General features: G+C 40.4%; 1 protein-coding gene across 4 annotated transcripts in view; it reads right to left on the bottom strand.

The window, feature by feature from the left end:
- The window catches only part of LOC126424945 (uncharacterized), a 176,956-nt gene that overhangs the window by 109,679 nt on the left and 51,821 nt on the right, over positions 1–15,456 (bottom strand). For all 4 annotated transcript variants that reach the window (XM_050087801.1, XM_050087802.1, XM_050087799.1 and 1 more), the window contains one exon: positions 6,522–6,984. In XM_050087801.1, coding sequence (XP_049943758.1) covers positions 6,522–6,984 — 463 coding nt within the window. The remainder of the gene's footprint in view (positions 1–6,521; positions 6,985–15,456) is intronic.

Below are 15,456 nucleotides of genomic sequence, written 5' to 3' on the forward strand. Positions count from 1 at the left end.
ACTTCTTTGTTAGAGTATCTGTTCTTGCCAGTCAAAATTACAAAAAATTTAAATGGAAACTAAAACAACGAAAAATTCCCAAGTTCTCCAGGTTTTCTCCTGGATGAAAAAATTCACATTTTTTTCCCCGGATTCCCCGTTTGTCCCAGAGCATTTACACCCTGTATTAGGAGTCACAAGTTACAACATGTGTTCATTATAAAATGACAAATCAAACGCACCTTCAGCCGTCTGTATTTCCAATTTTATTTTATTTTTGCAACTGATTTCGGTGTTTCACTACACCGTCTTTAGGCTCCCTGAGTGACTGTAGGAAGAATCCAAACCCATCTACAGCCGAAATAGGGGCTAGCATACAGTAACTGGTATCCATAGACTTCTTTTTAACAATGTGATCCCTTCACGCATCAATCTTCAATTGAGTCTGCAACTGATGCATGCAAGGACCGCATTGTTAAAAAAAAAAAAAAAATCTCCAGATACCAGTGATCGTATGCTGACCTCAGCAACAGGTTGCATCCATTATATGGCATGGTCGACAGTTGCTAGCAACGTATCTGGTGTAGTAGGAGCAATATGTTGTTTTACGCTATCCTTCAGATCAAGAAAAGTCCGGATGCATCCTGATACACAATCTTCAAATATAACCACAACCAGACATCACATGGATTCAAGTCGGGGGATCTGGAAGGCCACAGAGTTTGAAATTGCCTAGAAATGATGTGGAAATTACTGATGGTTCGCAAAGCAAATCTTCCACCTGGCAAGCAACATTTGGTGTCACGTCATCTTGCAGGAAGATAGTGGTGTGGACACAACTGCCTTCTTGCAAAAATGGAATCACATGTTGCACAAGGAGAACGTTATAACATGTAGATGTTGCTGTGCACCTAAGATGCCCACAAGGTGTCATCTCCTCAAAAACAAACAGATGGACAGTGAAGAAGCTTCTGAACCACAGAACACAGCCACATAAGCTGAGTGCAGTGGATGTTACTGCACAGCATGTGGCAGAGAAGAACCACACATGTGATAGTTCTGTGTCTTTACTGTGCCGTGCAGAGTACAATGTGCCTAGTCTGCCCAAAGAATATTCCCCGGCCACATGTCATTTATTTCCTTAAGTGCCAACAAAGGAAGGGCAGAGTCATGGAGCTGTAGCTTATCTTGAGGCTTCATTTCAAGTACAGGCTGCATCTGGTAGAGATACCAACATAAAATGAAGTACAAAATCTTTTACGGTTAACCATTGGAAAGAGAATTCCCATGACACAGCTCGAGCACTGACTGCAGAATTTGGGGCAAATGCCGCATAGTGAGCTATTGCTACAGCAACTTCTTAAACAACTACCATGGGAATAGGCCACCCCCTCTCCCTGCTGCATCACCTAATTGACCTGTTTCTTCAAATTTTTCAATCATATTTGTTAGCCCAGTTATTGATGTGATGCCTCTTCGAAGCTCTTTCTGTTGCTAATTTTCCTGCAATGCAGTACTGATATTGCTATCATCCTGACAAAACAACTTTACCAGCCATGCATGGTCTTTCTACTCAATAACAATTGCAGTTCTAACCAAAGAAGGGAAAGCAGAAAGATGGAAGGAGTATATAGAGGGTCTATACAAGGGCGATGTACTTGAGGACAATATTATAGAAATGGAAGAGAATGTAGAAGAAGATGAAATGGGTGATACGATACTGTGTGAAGAGTTTGACAGAGCACTGAAAGACCTGAGCCGAAACAAGTCCCCGGGAGTACACAACATTCCGTTAGAACTACTGACGGCCTTGGGAGAGCCAGTCCTGACAAAACTCTACCATCTGGTGAGGAAGATGTATGAGAGAGGCGAAGTACCCTCAGACTTCAAGAAGAATATAATAATTCCAATCCCAAAGAAAGCAGGTATTGACAGATGTGAAAATTACCGAACTATCAGTTTAATAAGTCACAGCTGGAAAATACTAACGTGAATTCTTTACAGACGAATGGAAAAACTGGTACAAGCCGACATCGGGCAAGATCATTTTGGATTCTGTAGAAATATTGGAACACGTGAGGCACTACTGACCTTACGACTTATCTTAGAAGAAAGATTAAGAAAAGGCAAACCTACGTTTCTAGCATTTGTAGACTTAGAGAAAGCTTTTTGACAATGTTGACTGGAATACTCTCTTCCAAATTCTAAAGGTGGCAGGGGTAAAATACAGGGAGCGAAAGGCTATTTACAATTTGTACAGAAACCAGATGACAGTTATAAGAGCGAGGGGCATGAAAGGGAAGCAGTGGTTGGGAAGGGAGTGAGACAGGGGTGTAGCCTCTCCCCAATGTTATTCAATCTGTATATTGAGCAAGCAGTAAAGGAAACAAAAGAAAAATTCGGAGTAGGTATTAAAATCCATGGAGAAGAAATAAAAACTTCGAGGTTCACCGATGACATTGTAATTCTGTCAGAGACAGCAAAGGACTTGGAAGGGCAGTTGAATGGAATAGACAGTGTCTTGAAAGGAGGATATAAGATGAACATCAACAAAAGCAAAACAAGGATAATGGAATGTAGTCGAATTAAATCGGGTGATGCTGAGGGAATTAGATCAGGAAATGAGACACTTAAAGTAGTAAAGGAGTTTTGCTATTTGGGGAGCAAAATAACATATGATGGTCGAAGTAGAGAAGATATAAAATGTAGACTGGCATTGGCAAGGAAAGCGTTTCTGAAGAAGAGAAATTTGTTAACATCGAGTATAGATTTAAGTGTCAGGAAGTCGTTTCTAAAAGTATTTGTATGGAGTGTAGCCATGTATGGAAGTGAAACATGGACGATAAATAGTTTTGGCAAGAAGAGAATAGAAGCTTTCGAAATGTGGTGCTACAGAAGAATGCTGTAGATTAGATGAGTAGATCACATAACAAATGAGGAGGTATTGAATAGAATTGGGGAGAAGAGGAATTTGTGGCACAACTTGACGAGAAGAAGGGATCGGTTGGTAGGACATGTTCTGAGGCATCAAGGGATCACAAATTTAGCATTGGAGGGCAGCGTGGAGGGTAAAAATCGTAGAGGGAGACCAAGAGATGAATACACTAAGCAGATTCAAAAGGATGTAGGTTGCAGTAGGTACTGGGATATGAAGAAACTTGCACAGGATAGGGTAGCATGGAGAGCTGCATCAAACCAGTCTCAGGACTGAAGACCACAACAACAACAACAACAACAACCATTGCATCTTGCGAAGAAAACTTCAACCTCCTTAACCCTTTACCTCATAAAAGAAATCAACAAACACCGCCAAGCAACAAACAGCATACTGATGTCAAAACAGGAAACATTTCATTTCATTTCACATCTGACTACTTCGGGCGCCATATTTTTGCCTGCTCGCAGCATACTCGACAAGTTCACCAATTAATTCATATTCTTGATGTTTCAATGTCCTGTGATGCATACAGCCTTTTCTGCAGCAATTGAAACAGTTTAATTATAACAACCTGGTACTTTTTTTGTTCTATTCAATGCAATAAAGTGTCGACATAACAGGTACTATGTCTGACTAGCATATCACACAGAGTAGTAAACAAAATGTACACATGGAATGTCTGAGCAGATACAAAATTTCTCTGAGGACTTCCTAGCAAACAGAACTCAGTACATGCAATCCAATCAAAAAGTATTCAAACACCTATTAGCTGACATTAACATTGGGTGTGTCCACACTTTTCCTTTATGATGGCTTGAACTGTGCTGGGAACCCTTTCAGATAGATGTCTAAATGTATGAGGAATAACAGCCCATTCTATTTCAAGGGCTGAAATCTGACTGACTGACAGAAGGGTTATGGGACTACACAGCAAGGTCATCAGTCCCACGATTCCAAAGTTACTTGCGGAAGAGAAGGGTCTGCTAAAAGTGGACGGATGCAGTCAGAGGGGTAAATCTATAAAACGAGGAAGTTAAAACACGCACAATAGAAGCATGAAAGGGTAGACCAAATATAAAAACTGGACTACCAGGGGTAAAAGAGCAATCTTTGCATGGGGGAGTGGTCACGGGTCCCAGACTAAGAAAACTGGAAGAGAGACCCCAACCACACCCACACTACTACTACTCCAGGAGTAAGCAAAATCTCTTATCTGAAAATAAAAATAACTTTCACGCACGAAACTGAGGACCAGCTCAACCATCCATGAATTGTCTGCTAATATTAAAGACGAAGAATCTGGAAGGCAATACTTAGTACAAAGGGACAAAAGAAGGGGACATTCCACCAATGTATGGGATACCATCAGTTCGCTCCACAGTCACAATGTGAGGGTGTCTCATTATGCAAGGGAAAACGATAGGTGAGCCTGGTACTACCAACGGGTGGGTGGAATAAGACAGTGAACTCCTTCTGAGAGAAGCAGAAGGAAGAGTGTGGAACTGCAGTAATCTCTTTGATTGTGCGGAGTTTATTGCTGAGAGTAGTAGCGCACCAGAAGACATTCCACTTTAGGGCAAAGAGAGATTTGATGTGGATCTGCGTACCTGCACCTGGAATCATGAAAGGGAATGGGGCGGGGGGTCAAGTTTCTGCCTCTCTAGCGAAATGGTCCGAAATCCAAAGAGGCAGTAATGTCAGACACTGAGGTCTTCAGCAAAGTTGACTTTATAACTCATCCTAGGGATGCTCCACTGTGTTCTGGTCAGGGTTCTGGCCAGGTCAATCCATTTTTGGAATGTTACTGTCCACAAACCATTGCATCACAGATGTTAATTTGAGGCAGTGGTCTGTCATGCTTATAAACCAATCGTCATCTCCAAACTGTTTCTCTGGCATATGCAGACACAATGTTCTAAGATGTGTTCATATCCTCCTGAATTTAAAAGGACCACACCCTGACTGAAAACATGCATACAACACAACCGTATTTCACTGTTGGCATCACACATGACAGCAGGTAAGATTCTCCAGGTATTCGCCACATCCAAACACTTCCATTGGATTACCACAGTGTGTAGTATAACTAGTCATCACTCATTTCCAGTCATCCACCGTCCAGTGGTGTTGCTGTTTACACCACCTCATGCACCACTAAGCACTGACTACAGAAACTTGTGGCTTGACCACTGTACTCCATTCTATTTACCTGTCAACTCACAGACACTGTGTGGCTGGTACCACTTTGGAATTCAAGAGTAATTCCTTCTGGCCGACTGAGATTTTTTACTATCACCGCCTGCAACACTCAACAGTTCCTGTCCAACAGTACATGAGGTTTGCCTGGTCTCAGTTTGGCTGCGGTTGTTCGATCACATTTCTGTCTCTCAGTCACGTGACCAACATTTGACTTGTGCAGCTCTACGAGAGTGGAAATGTCCTGGTTGATTTGTTACTTGGGTGACGTTCAATGTCTAGTCCACACTGAAAGTCACTTATCTCTCCTGACTCACCCGTTCTGCTGTTACTGGGTCTCTACCGAGACCACAACCTCACAGTGTCCTTCCATACTTGTGGGTCTGCATCTCGTGATCTGGTAGTCAGTTCTGCATTATTACATAAGAGTGTCCAAATACTTTTTATCAGGCAGTGTGTCATCATAAGCAAGAGTAGTGTCAGGTGTATCTCAAGGTAGTGGGATGGGGTCACTACTGTGCACAACATGTGGAAATGCCAAACAGATTACGTTTGTAGTACTATGAGGATGTTTACAGATACTGCAGTTGCGTACAGGGATGTGAAGTTGATAGAAAATTGTTTTGAAATGCAGAGACATTCACAAACAACTGGAGAGTAAACAAACAGTAGTGTGTTACGGATAGTGTGTGTTGGGACCTGCTTATTAGTGAGGGTGTTAACAGTTTGTGTTTTCACATACAGTGAAGTCACTTCCAGAAGATCGCAATCGTGCTGAAGAATATCATATTCAGATATAAGGTACATGAGTTACAGTATGGGGATGACGAGTTATACAAATATAATTGAGTGTGTCACGAATATTAACAATCACCTCCATCATGGTGGCTTTTGGGAGACACGAGCAGTTGCCGACTTAACTTTTTTATGTGAAATATCAATGCAAGAGAAACTATACACTACAGATAATATTTCACATTTACTTCAGTACATTTTGTGGTGACTATGTTCATCATGAGCGTTGCACACATACTTGCAAAAAGGGATTGAGCGTCACATAATTATTGTGAACTGCCAATATCAGGGCCACACACACACACACACACACACACACACACACACACACACACACACACAGAGAGAGAGAGAGAGAGAGAGAGAGAAGAGAGAGAGAGATGTGCGCACACAAGGAAAGATTAACTGCTGCTTCATTAATACAGAATGACTGAATAATTGGGAAAGCTATTTCTCAGACACATATCTGATAAAAAAAAAGCCAACCTCGCTCATAGCACAATAATAAAATGTTTGAACATATCAGGGCACAAGTCTCAGATCCCACTGTCATGAGTTTACATTATGCATGCACTACTTATTATGATGAGCACTGAATAGCCTATCACATCACCTGTTGTGACGGTGGCACCGGAGAATGGTGGGATGCCACCGGAGAATGGTGCGACCCAATTTCATTCATCTGCTTTCGCTTCAGTGCCTGTTCTTCAGCAAGTGTGCGCTGTATCTCACGCCAGAAAGGTGAGCGGTGCCTTCGACGTGATCCGTGCTCTGCTGGAGACGCACCGCGCCCGGACGGTGACCCGTACCCACCGCCGTGGGGCTCCGGAGAGATCGATGCAGTACGAGGGCGCTCCTTAGACAATTTGTACCCCGCGGCAGCTGCCGATGCACGCGTGCTCAACTTTGTCTCCACAGGACTGTCGCGTTTCCGTTTCATTGGGGGCGATGGAGTCCGTGAAACTGGAACTCTGCGTCTCTGGCGGGAGAAGTGAGGAGGTGCAGCCTCACTCGCATAAGACTGTGATGTTTGCCTGTGCCGCAGCTTAGAAGTTCGGGTAACTGGACTCACGGCCCTGCACAATAAGAAAAAAGATTAAGGATGCATTTTCCATTTAAATGGGCACAAAATTATTTTTCCTCTATGTTGTTTGCTAATACACTACATGTTTTGTTGCCAGGCAACAACATTTTAATAATAATTTGCATATAATATTTTAATAGTATTTTGCATATTTAGGTACAGTTCAGAATGCATTTGTTGAACGAGATGATTTTTTTTTTTCAATAGGCTGTCAGCTGATAATGCATTTCAGTTACTGGATGTGCAGCTTTTCCTGGTGCTCATTCACTGGCAGAATGATTATCACAAAAAACAGCTGCAACTGATGTGGGATAAATGTTCTCATACAAGCAACATTATCTCATCAACATCCAAACCTTTCTTACAAGGAGAGCTTACCACATGGTCCTCTTTGCTTTTTTTCATACTTCTACAGTCTTAAGGACAGTGCACGGACACTGATTTTCTACAGCAGTAATTCTTGCTGTTAAGTATCCGACATTTACAACATATTAACAGTGCTACCAGTAGCTGAGTGCATAATGGTAAAATTAACAAATATTGACCCATAACCTTTACAAAAATCATTTTTATGTCTAATTTTTAGCTGCATTAAAGTACAAATATTTCTTGTAAACTAAATTTTGTATAAAAATGTGAAATGTCTTATTGTTAAGTGAAAAATTATATATTTCAATGATACTGTTCAACCTCTAGAAATAGAAGTGTACTTTAATTTTTATTTGATTTTTTTGTGATTTTGTACAAAACTTTATTTTTATTACAAATACTCACATTTTTAAGCAAGTTGCAGTTAAAAATAAAAGATTTTATGTTTATTAAAAATTTTATTCAAAATACATTAATTAATATTTCCAGTCAATAATAACTGGGGGTTGGGAACATGTTGCTAATAGCAAGAACTGCACCAATGACTCGTGCTTACAAGACTTGAGCTATGCACTCAGTTACTAGTCGTTCTGTTAAAATGTTCGAAATATTTTGTACCTAACGACACTTGGGAATCTTCCAAATCAATTGCTCAGATGTGAATTTATGAGTCTTTTTGAGAAGTGCATCATATTGTTTTAGTATATTGATGTCTGGGCACTGGTCTTCAAATCCTAAAGTCTGGAGAAAATAGAGGGGGGCTGTCTACATGGTCCCCCTGTTACATTTTAGTTGGGAGAAGAAGACTAAGGAGGAGGAGAAATCCATCACTGAAACATTCATATTACATATATCTACAAAACCTGTTTAAATTAAGAGGGCAGTTTGTCTATAAAAAGCAAAAGTTTTATCACTTTTGGGTTCATAAATATTTAGATATATGGGGGCAATTCTGAGAAAAATAAAATTCTGCACAGGCACCAGTATAAAGAGGACAGAGAGAGAGAGAGAGAGAGAGAGAGAGAGAGAGAGAGAGAGAGAGAGAGAGACCTGATCCATACTTGTACCAACCACCATTTGACATTTGAAGAAGCAATCTTTTTTCCAGAAATTATCAAATATTGACAGTTGCTTCTTTTTACAACTATCCGTAAAGTTTCTCATACAGACTGCTGTTTAAGAGCATCATAAAACACGATATGTGTGTAGTCACAATGAAATTAAAAGCTTGTTTTAATCCATAATGGTTTTTACCACTGTTAATAGGCAAAAGGCTGAAAAGGCTAGCATCCACATTGCAAAGTGCCCGTGCACAATAGCACGGTAGGATCAGCACTAGTGGATTGCTTAATAAAGGTTACCAACCATCAGGTGGGTTTCTTAAGCATATTACCAAGCTTTTGGTAGTGATGAGAACAATCAAATGGAAACAATGGATTCAGTCAGTTGTTGGAAAACAACTGACTGATTCATTCGTAGGTTTACGTATCAACTGAATTATTCATTCATTCTTTTGAGTGATAACAGTATGTGGGAGTACCTGAACGAAAACAGTTGATGCACTGCAATGAATTCAAATCTGACCAGAAATAAGCGATTGTTTTACCGTTGTTAAATGATTATTGCTGGCTACACTATTATTGCTTGTCATCCCTATTATTGACATTCCAACATTTCCTTTTTACTGAGTGCACATAAGTAGCTTTCAGCTCAGTTTTTCATCCAAGTTTATAAATAGGCATTTTCTGAATAGTGAACTTGGTCTCTGGATCAGAATGCTGAAATGCTCAGCAGTGTGAGAATGGAAATTATATGAATGGATAAAAAGTGAACCTCAAGATAAATCCAATCTGGTGCGAAGCATCTGCAAGGACGATTCATATTCTGAAACTAAAAGGTGTACAACTTTGCTTCCACTGTTTGCAGATAGGTGGCGACAATGGTAAGTGGCGGTCGAAAGAACAGATCGCAGATGTCAGGCAGTTAGCTCGGACTTTGGTCAACATAACCTCATTCAAGCATTAGTTGATTTGTGTCTGCATCATAAAGTTTTTCTTCATTCAAAATGTCAGTTTACGAACATAATTCTCGTCATTTGCAGGTGGTGTTACTATTTCATTTCAATATGAAGAAAACAGTGGCTGAGTTTCATCAAATGCTCTCAAGTACGTATGGTATGGAGGCTATTAGTGAAAGAATGTGTCCCGAGTGGTTTCAACGCTTTAAGGACGGTGATTTAATGTCATAGACCAGTTTAGTGGTGGAAGAGAGAATGTTTTCGAAGATGCACAATTGGAGGCATTGCTGAGTGAAGACTCGCATCAAACTCAAGAAGACTTGCCACAATTAGTGGGAGTGACATAGCAAGCCATTTCAAAATGTCTCAAGGCTATGGGTATGATTCAGAAAGAAGGAACCTGTGTGCCGTGTGAGCTGACACCAAGAGATGTTGAACGGCGTTTGTGTGTTTGTGAACAGTTGCTTCAGAGGCAAAAACGGAAGTGATTTCTGCATCACATTGCGTCTGGGGCCGAAAAATGGGTTCATTATGATAACCCCAAACGCAAAAAATCATGGGGATATCCTGGCCATGCTTGCACGTCGACGGCCAAACCGAATATTCAAGGCTCCAAGATCACGCTCTGCATTTGGTGGGACCAGCTCGGCGTCATGTACTATGAGGTGTTAAAACCACGTGAAACAATCACAGGTGCTCGTTATCAATGAAATTAATGCATTTGATCAGAGCATTAAAAGACAAACTGCCGCAATACAGTGAGAGGCATGATAAAGTGTTTCTGCAGCATGACAACACTCAACTCCACGATGCAAAAAGAAGTCAAAATGTACTTGGGAACATTAAAATGGGAAGTCCTACACCACCTGCTGCATTCTCCAGACCTTGCTTCCTCTGACTATCACCTGTTTAGATCAATGGCGCATGGCCTGGCTGACCAACACTTCTGATATCATGAAGAAATCACAAATTGGATCGATTCAAAAGCTGAACAATTTTTTTGACATGGGATTCATACACTGTCTAAAAGACGGGACAAACTAGTGGCCAGCGATGGAAAATACTTTGAATGATACATGTGTAACCAATTTGTTTCATTAAAGCCTCAAATGTTGGAAATAAATGGCGGAAGCCAAGTTGTACACCTTGTACATTAATTAATGAAATTTATAGGAAATTAATGAATGATGACAAATATTTCTAAAAAGTATCTGATATACTTTCTGTTCACATCACCTCAACATTTACCAAAATACAATTATCGGTGAAGAGTGAGACACAAATCTTCAATAAATTGAAATAAAAACTAATTTTTTATTCACTTAAACATAAATGTATAATGTGGCAGCAGTTTTTACTCTTATAAAACCAACTAAAAATCCATTTTCAATGCCAGAAACATAAAAAAACTGATTAAGTAAATAAATACATAAATTTTGAAAATATATTTAGAAATATACTCTCTACTCTCCTCTCCTTGAAATGAGATACACTATTTGGCAATTTTAATCATGGTTCATGCATAACCAAAAAGGCTGAAAAAGTACGCAAGTGAAATCACAAACTCAGACACTAAGTGAAAACATTCCCAAAACTACTGTAACTGTCAGGGATTTGTATCAGTCATTTCAAATGGAGCAGAAACTCTCGAACCCAGAGAGTGAGTGAAAAACATTCACATAGCTTACGTGGCAGCAGAGATTAGTTCCATTCAATATAAAAAAACAATGGAACAAAAAGCAATTGACTGTGCAATTGGTTGTTACAATAAGTTGGTTGCCTCAATAGCAGCCTTTCAGGTAATTAGCAGATGTTACCAAGTATCATGTTTGGGCATCTTTATGGTTTCCAAGGCAAAATACTGACATTCAAAAGGGAGGTGGGAAGAGGAGTTACATTCAACTAATATCAGTGTTGCAATGATTTAAATTTTTTGTCAATTAATGTAAACACTGTGTCTAGGAAATAATATTGTGTAAGGCAGTAGTAGATTTGTGAACATACAACTATCAGGGATCCAGCACATATCTGTGCAATCTGCCTACTGAAAAAAGTCTCAAAGGGCTAAACGAAGCACGAAATTTATCACTACATCATTCTCCTCAAATGAGATTTCACGAACGTTACCAACCCATCGGCTGTTCTCATACACTCAAGCAACATATTGCCATAGTTGCAGTTCTGAAAACACAAATTCTGGGAGATCAACTGCTTCTAACATTTTGGCAACAAATGGAAAGTCCTCCGACATCCTTTTCAGTTACTTTTTGTGCATGTTATTGTCTTTTTGTGTTTGAAACTTTTTCTCTGTAATCAGAGCTTTACATATACAGGGTGTATACATGGACAAGGAAAAAAAATTCCCGGATTTCTCCTGGATATCCCATTTAAAAAATATGCTTTTTCCCAGGCGAAAATACACTTTTTCTGTGTTAAGTGACAGTAGATTTTCTGTAGATTTTCCTTCGGAACTGTAAAACTTATCAATTTTTTGAATGGTTAACGTTTTATACAATCCCATAGAACTTCCCGGAAAAAAAGAAAAGACGGGGCAAAGTTTTGGAGAGACTTTATATATATATAGGGAAACATTCCACGTGGGAAAAATATATCTAAAAACAAAGATGATGTGACTTACCAAATGAAAGTGCTGGCAGGTCGACAGACACACAAACAAACACAAACATACACACAAAATTCAAGCTTTCGCAACAAACTGTTGCCTCATCAGGAAAGAGGGAAGGAGAGGGAAAGACGAAAGGATGTGGGTTTTAAGGGAGAGGGTAAGGAGTCATTCCAATCCCGGGAGCGGAAAGACTTACCTTAGGGGGAAAAAAGGACGGGTATACGCTCGCGCGCGCACACACACACATATCCATCCACACATATACAGACATATATATGTGTGGATGTGTGTGTGTGTGTGTGTGTGTGTGTGTGTGTGTGTGTGTGTGTGTGTGTGTGTGTGTGTGTGTGTGTGTGCGCGCGTATACCCGTCCTTTTTTCCCCCTAAGGTAAGTCTTTCCGCTCCCGGGATTGGAATGACTCCTTACCCTCTCCCTTAAAACCCACATCCTTTCGTCTTTCCCTCTCCTTCCCTCTTTCCTGATGAGGCAACGGTTTGTTGCGAAAGCTTGAATTTTGTGTGTATGTTTGTGTTTGTTTGTGTGTATGTCGACCTGCCAGCACTTTCATTTGGTAAGTCACATCATCTTTGTTTTATATATATATAAAAAACAAAGATGATGAGGTGACTTACCGAACGAAAGTGCTGGCAGGTCGATAGACACACAAACAAACACAAACATACACACAAAATTCTAGCTTTCGCAACCAACGGTTGCCTCATCAGGAAAGAGGGAAGGAGAGGGAAAGATGAAAGGATGTGGGTTTTAAGGGAGAGGGTAAGGAGTCATTCCAATCCCGGGAGCGGAAAGACTTACCTTAGGGGGAAAAAAGGACAGGTATACACTCGCACGCACACACACACACACACACACACACACACACACACACACACACACATATCCATCCACACATACAGACACAAGCAGACATATTTAAAGGTCTTTAAATATGTCTGCTTGTGTCTGTATGTGTGGATGGATATGTGTGTGTGTGCGAGTGTATACCTGTCCTTTTTTCCCCCTAAGGTAAGTCTTTCCGCTCCCGGGATTGGAATGACTCCTTACCCTCTCCCTTAAAACCCACATCCTTTCATCTTTCCCTCTCCTTCCCTCTTTCCTGATGAGGCAACCGTTGGTTGCGAAAGCTAGAATTTTGTGTGTATGTTTGTGTGTCACCTCATCTTTGTATAGACACACACACACACACACACACACACACACACACACACACACCACCTGCTGCATTCTCCAGACCTTGCTTCCTCTGACTATCACCTGTTTAGATCAATGACGCATGGCCTGGCTGACCAACATATATATATATAAAAAAGGAGAGAAGTTTTGGAAAGAAATTTGATTTGCAGCAACATATACGCTGCATATTTTCGTATTACGAAAGTATAAATTTGAATTGCACCAAACACAGCGCGTTTGTTTCCGGAGCGTTGAAACCGAGGTTGCGATGTCCTTTTGTAAGCGAGTCATATCTCAAGCCACGAGATCTCGTCAGCCGATGACAGCAGCTATTCAGAGCATAGGACATGTGTTATAGTCAGCCAATAGCAATATCACTGGTTACATTGCGCGAACATGCAAGAAGAAAAGTTAACGGTTTACATTAATGTACACAGTACCGTATATCTACAAGAAAAGCTAAGCTTTCACATGTAATATTTATCTTTTTTTGCGTGTGTTATACTTTGAGACACATCACACAAATGTGCCAGTAAATTTAAAATTATGACATAAATGTCTCGGCTCGAAATTCTTGTAAGTGGCTGGTCCTCAAACTGTTCAGTTTCGAACACTCTGTGATTTAGATATCCATCCCACTTTCTCAGACGTAACATAATTCATCTTGGGTAAAAAGAAATTTACTTTGAAAGGAACACTTTTCTAACCACCGTTCGCAATACCATCCGGAGACTGTTAGAAATAGGTTGCCAGAGAGCGCCAGAAAACAGGCGTCATTGTGCGTGTGCAACTGCAGTGGTGTAGGATGCCCGTATGTTCATGTGTATAAAGCACTAAGAGAGCTTACATTACACCATAAAAGAAACAAAGCACCAGAGGATACTCCAAATAGAATCGGAATTTCGTAAACCATACTAAAATGCATAATTCGGATTGAAGTGCAAATTGGCTTTTTCCAGATTCACAATGAAGTAGGTCCCATCTGATATTAAGCTTTTCAGTGTGGTTTTTGGGACGTAAATTTTCTTGGAGTACCAGTAATCTACGATCTCATTTTTGGTTCTTTGTTATGGCATAATGCCAAATATGGCAGAAGATGATAATGTGCACTTGAAATTCAGCGCACAGTTGGAACTAGCCAATACTGTAGAACGAAACACTTTATTTCAAATAAAATGATTGCCTCGGTGGAAAGATTAATAAAGCCAAATTTCTTTAGCAAACTTGCAAAAATAACTTCACTGTTCTGCAAGGCAATTAATGCTTGACTGCTACTAACTTGGAAATAAAATAAAATCAGAAAACTGAAATTAATAATATATTTTTGCCCTCCATAATTATGTGAATGTATTTTAATTCACTTGATAGCTTCCGGCCACAGAAATCCGTTTTGTTTTCATTTGACATGGGAGCTGTTCAAAAATGGTTCAAATGGCTCTGAGCACTATGGGACTTAACATCTGAGGTCATCAGTCCCCTAGAACTTAGAACCACTTAAACCTAACTAACCTAAGGACATCACACACATCCATGCCTGAGGCAGGATTCGAACCTGCGACCGTAGTAGTCACACGGTTCCGGACTGCAGCGCCTAGAACTGTGTGGCCAGCACAGCCGGCGTGGGAGCTGTACACGAAGAGAAGCAGCGAAATCACTTGACATAAACACGGGTCACATGGAGGTTAACCCCCTCCCCACTACAACTCGGACAACTCTGTGCAAGCGTGAATCTGGCAGCTAGGGCGCGTGAGAAAAAATTTTTCTCGTGTGCATCTGGCTGCTTGCTGCTACTGCCGATACAGCTAACAGCCAAACTTCAAGTAGCGGGAGAAGGTACTGCTTATACGCGAGTCAAATGCGCATGCGCAACAGACCACTGGCAATTGGTCAAACGAACCTAAGGTGAACAGTTGTGACGTCATGCTCATAGCAAGCAGTTTATTGTTACGAAGAATTACAGTTTACGCCCTACAGCCTTTGACACATTTTTGCTATTTGCAGATGCTTGTGCATGCACGGTTTTTAGTTGTTGTAAATTGCACATTTCCTTTGCCACTAAAGTTTTATTTATTTCCCTCTCGTTTATATTTTATTGCTGCCGTATCATTCTCCAGTAGCAGGATACAATAACATTCTTTGCTAGAGAATCAATTCTTCAGTCAAAATTACAAAAATTTAACTGAAAGCTAAAACAATGAAAAATTCCCGGAATTCCGAAAAATTCCTGGGTTTTTCCCAGTTTTCTCCCAGATGAAAA

The sequence above is a fragment of the Schistocerca serialis genome, chromosome 10 (genome assembly GCF_023864345.2).
Source record: "Schistocerca serialis cubense isolate TAMUIC-IGC-003099 chromosome 10, iqSchSeri2.2, whole genome shotgun sequence".
Taxonomy (NCBI): Eukaryota; Metazoa; Arthropoda; class Insecta; order Orthoptera; family Acrididae; genus Schistocerca; species Schistocerca serialis.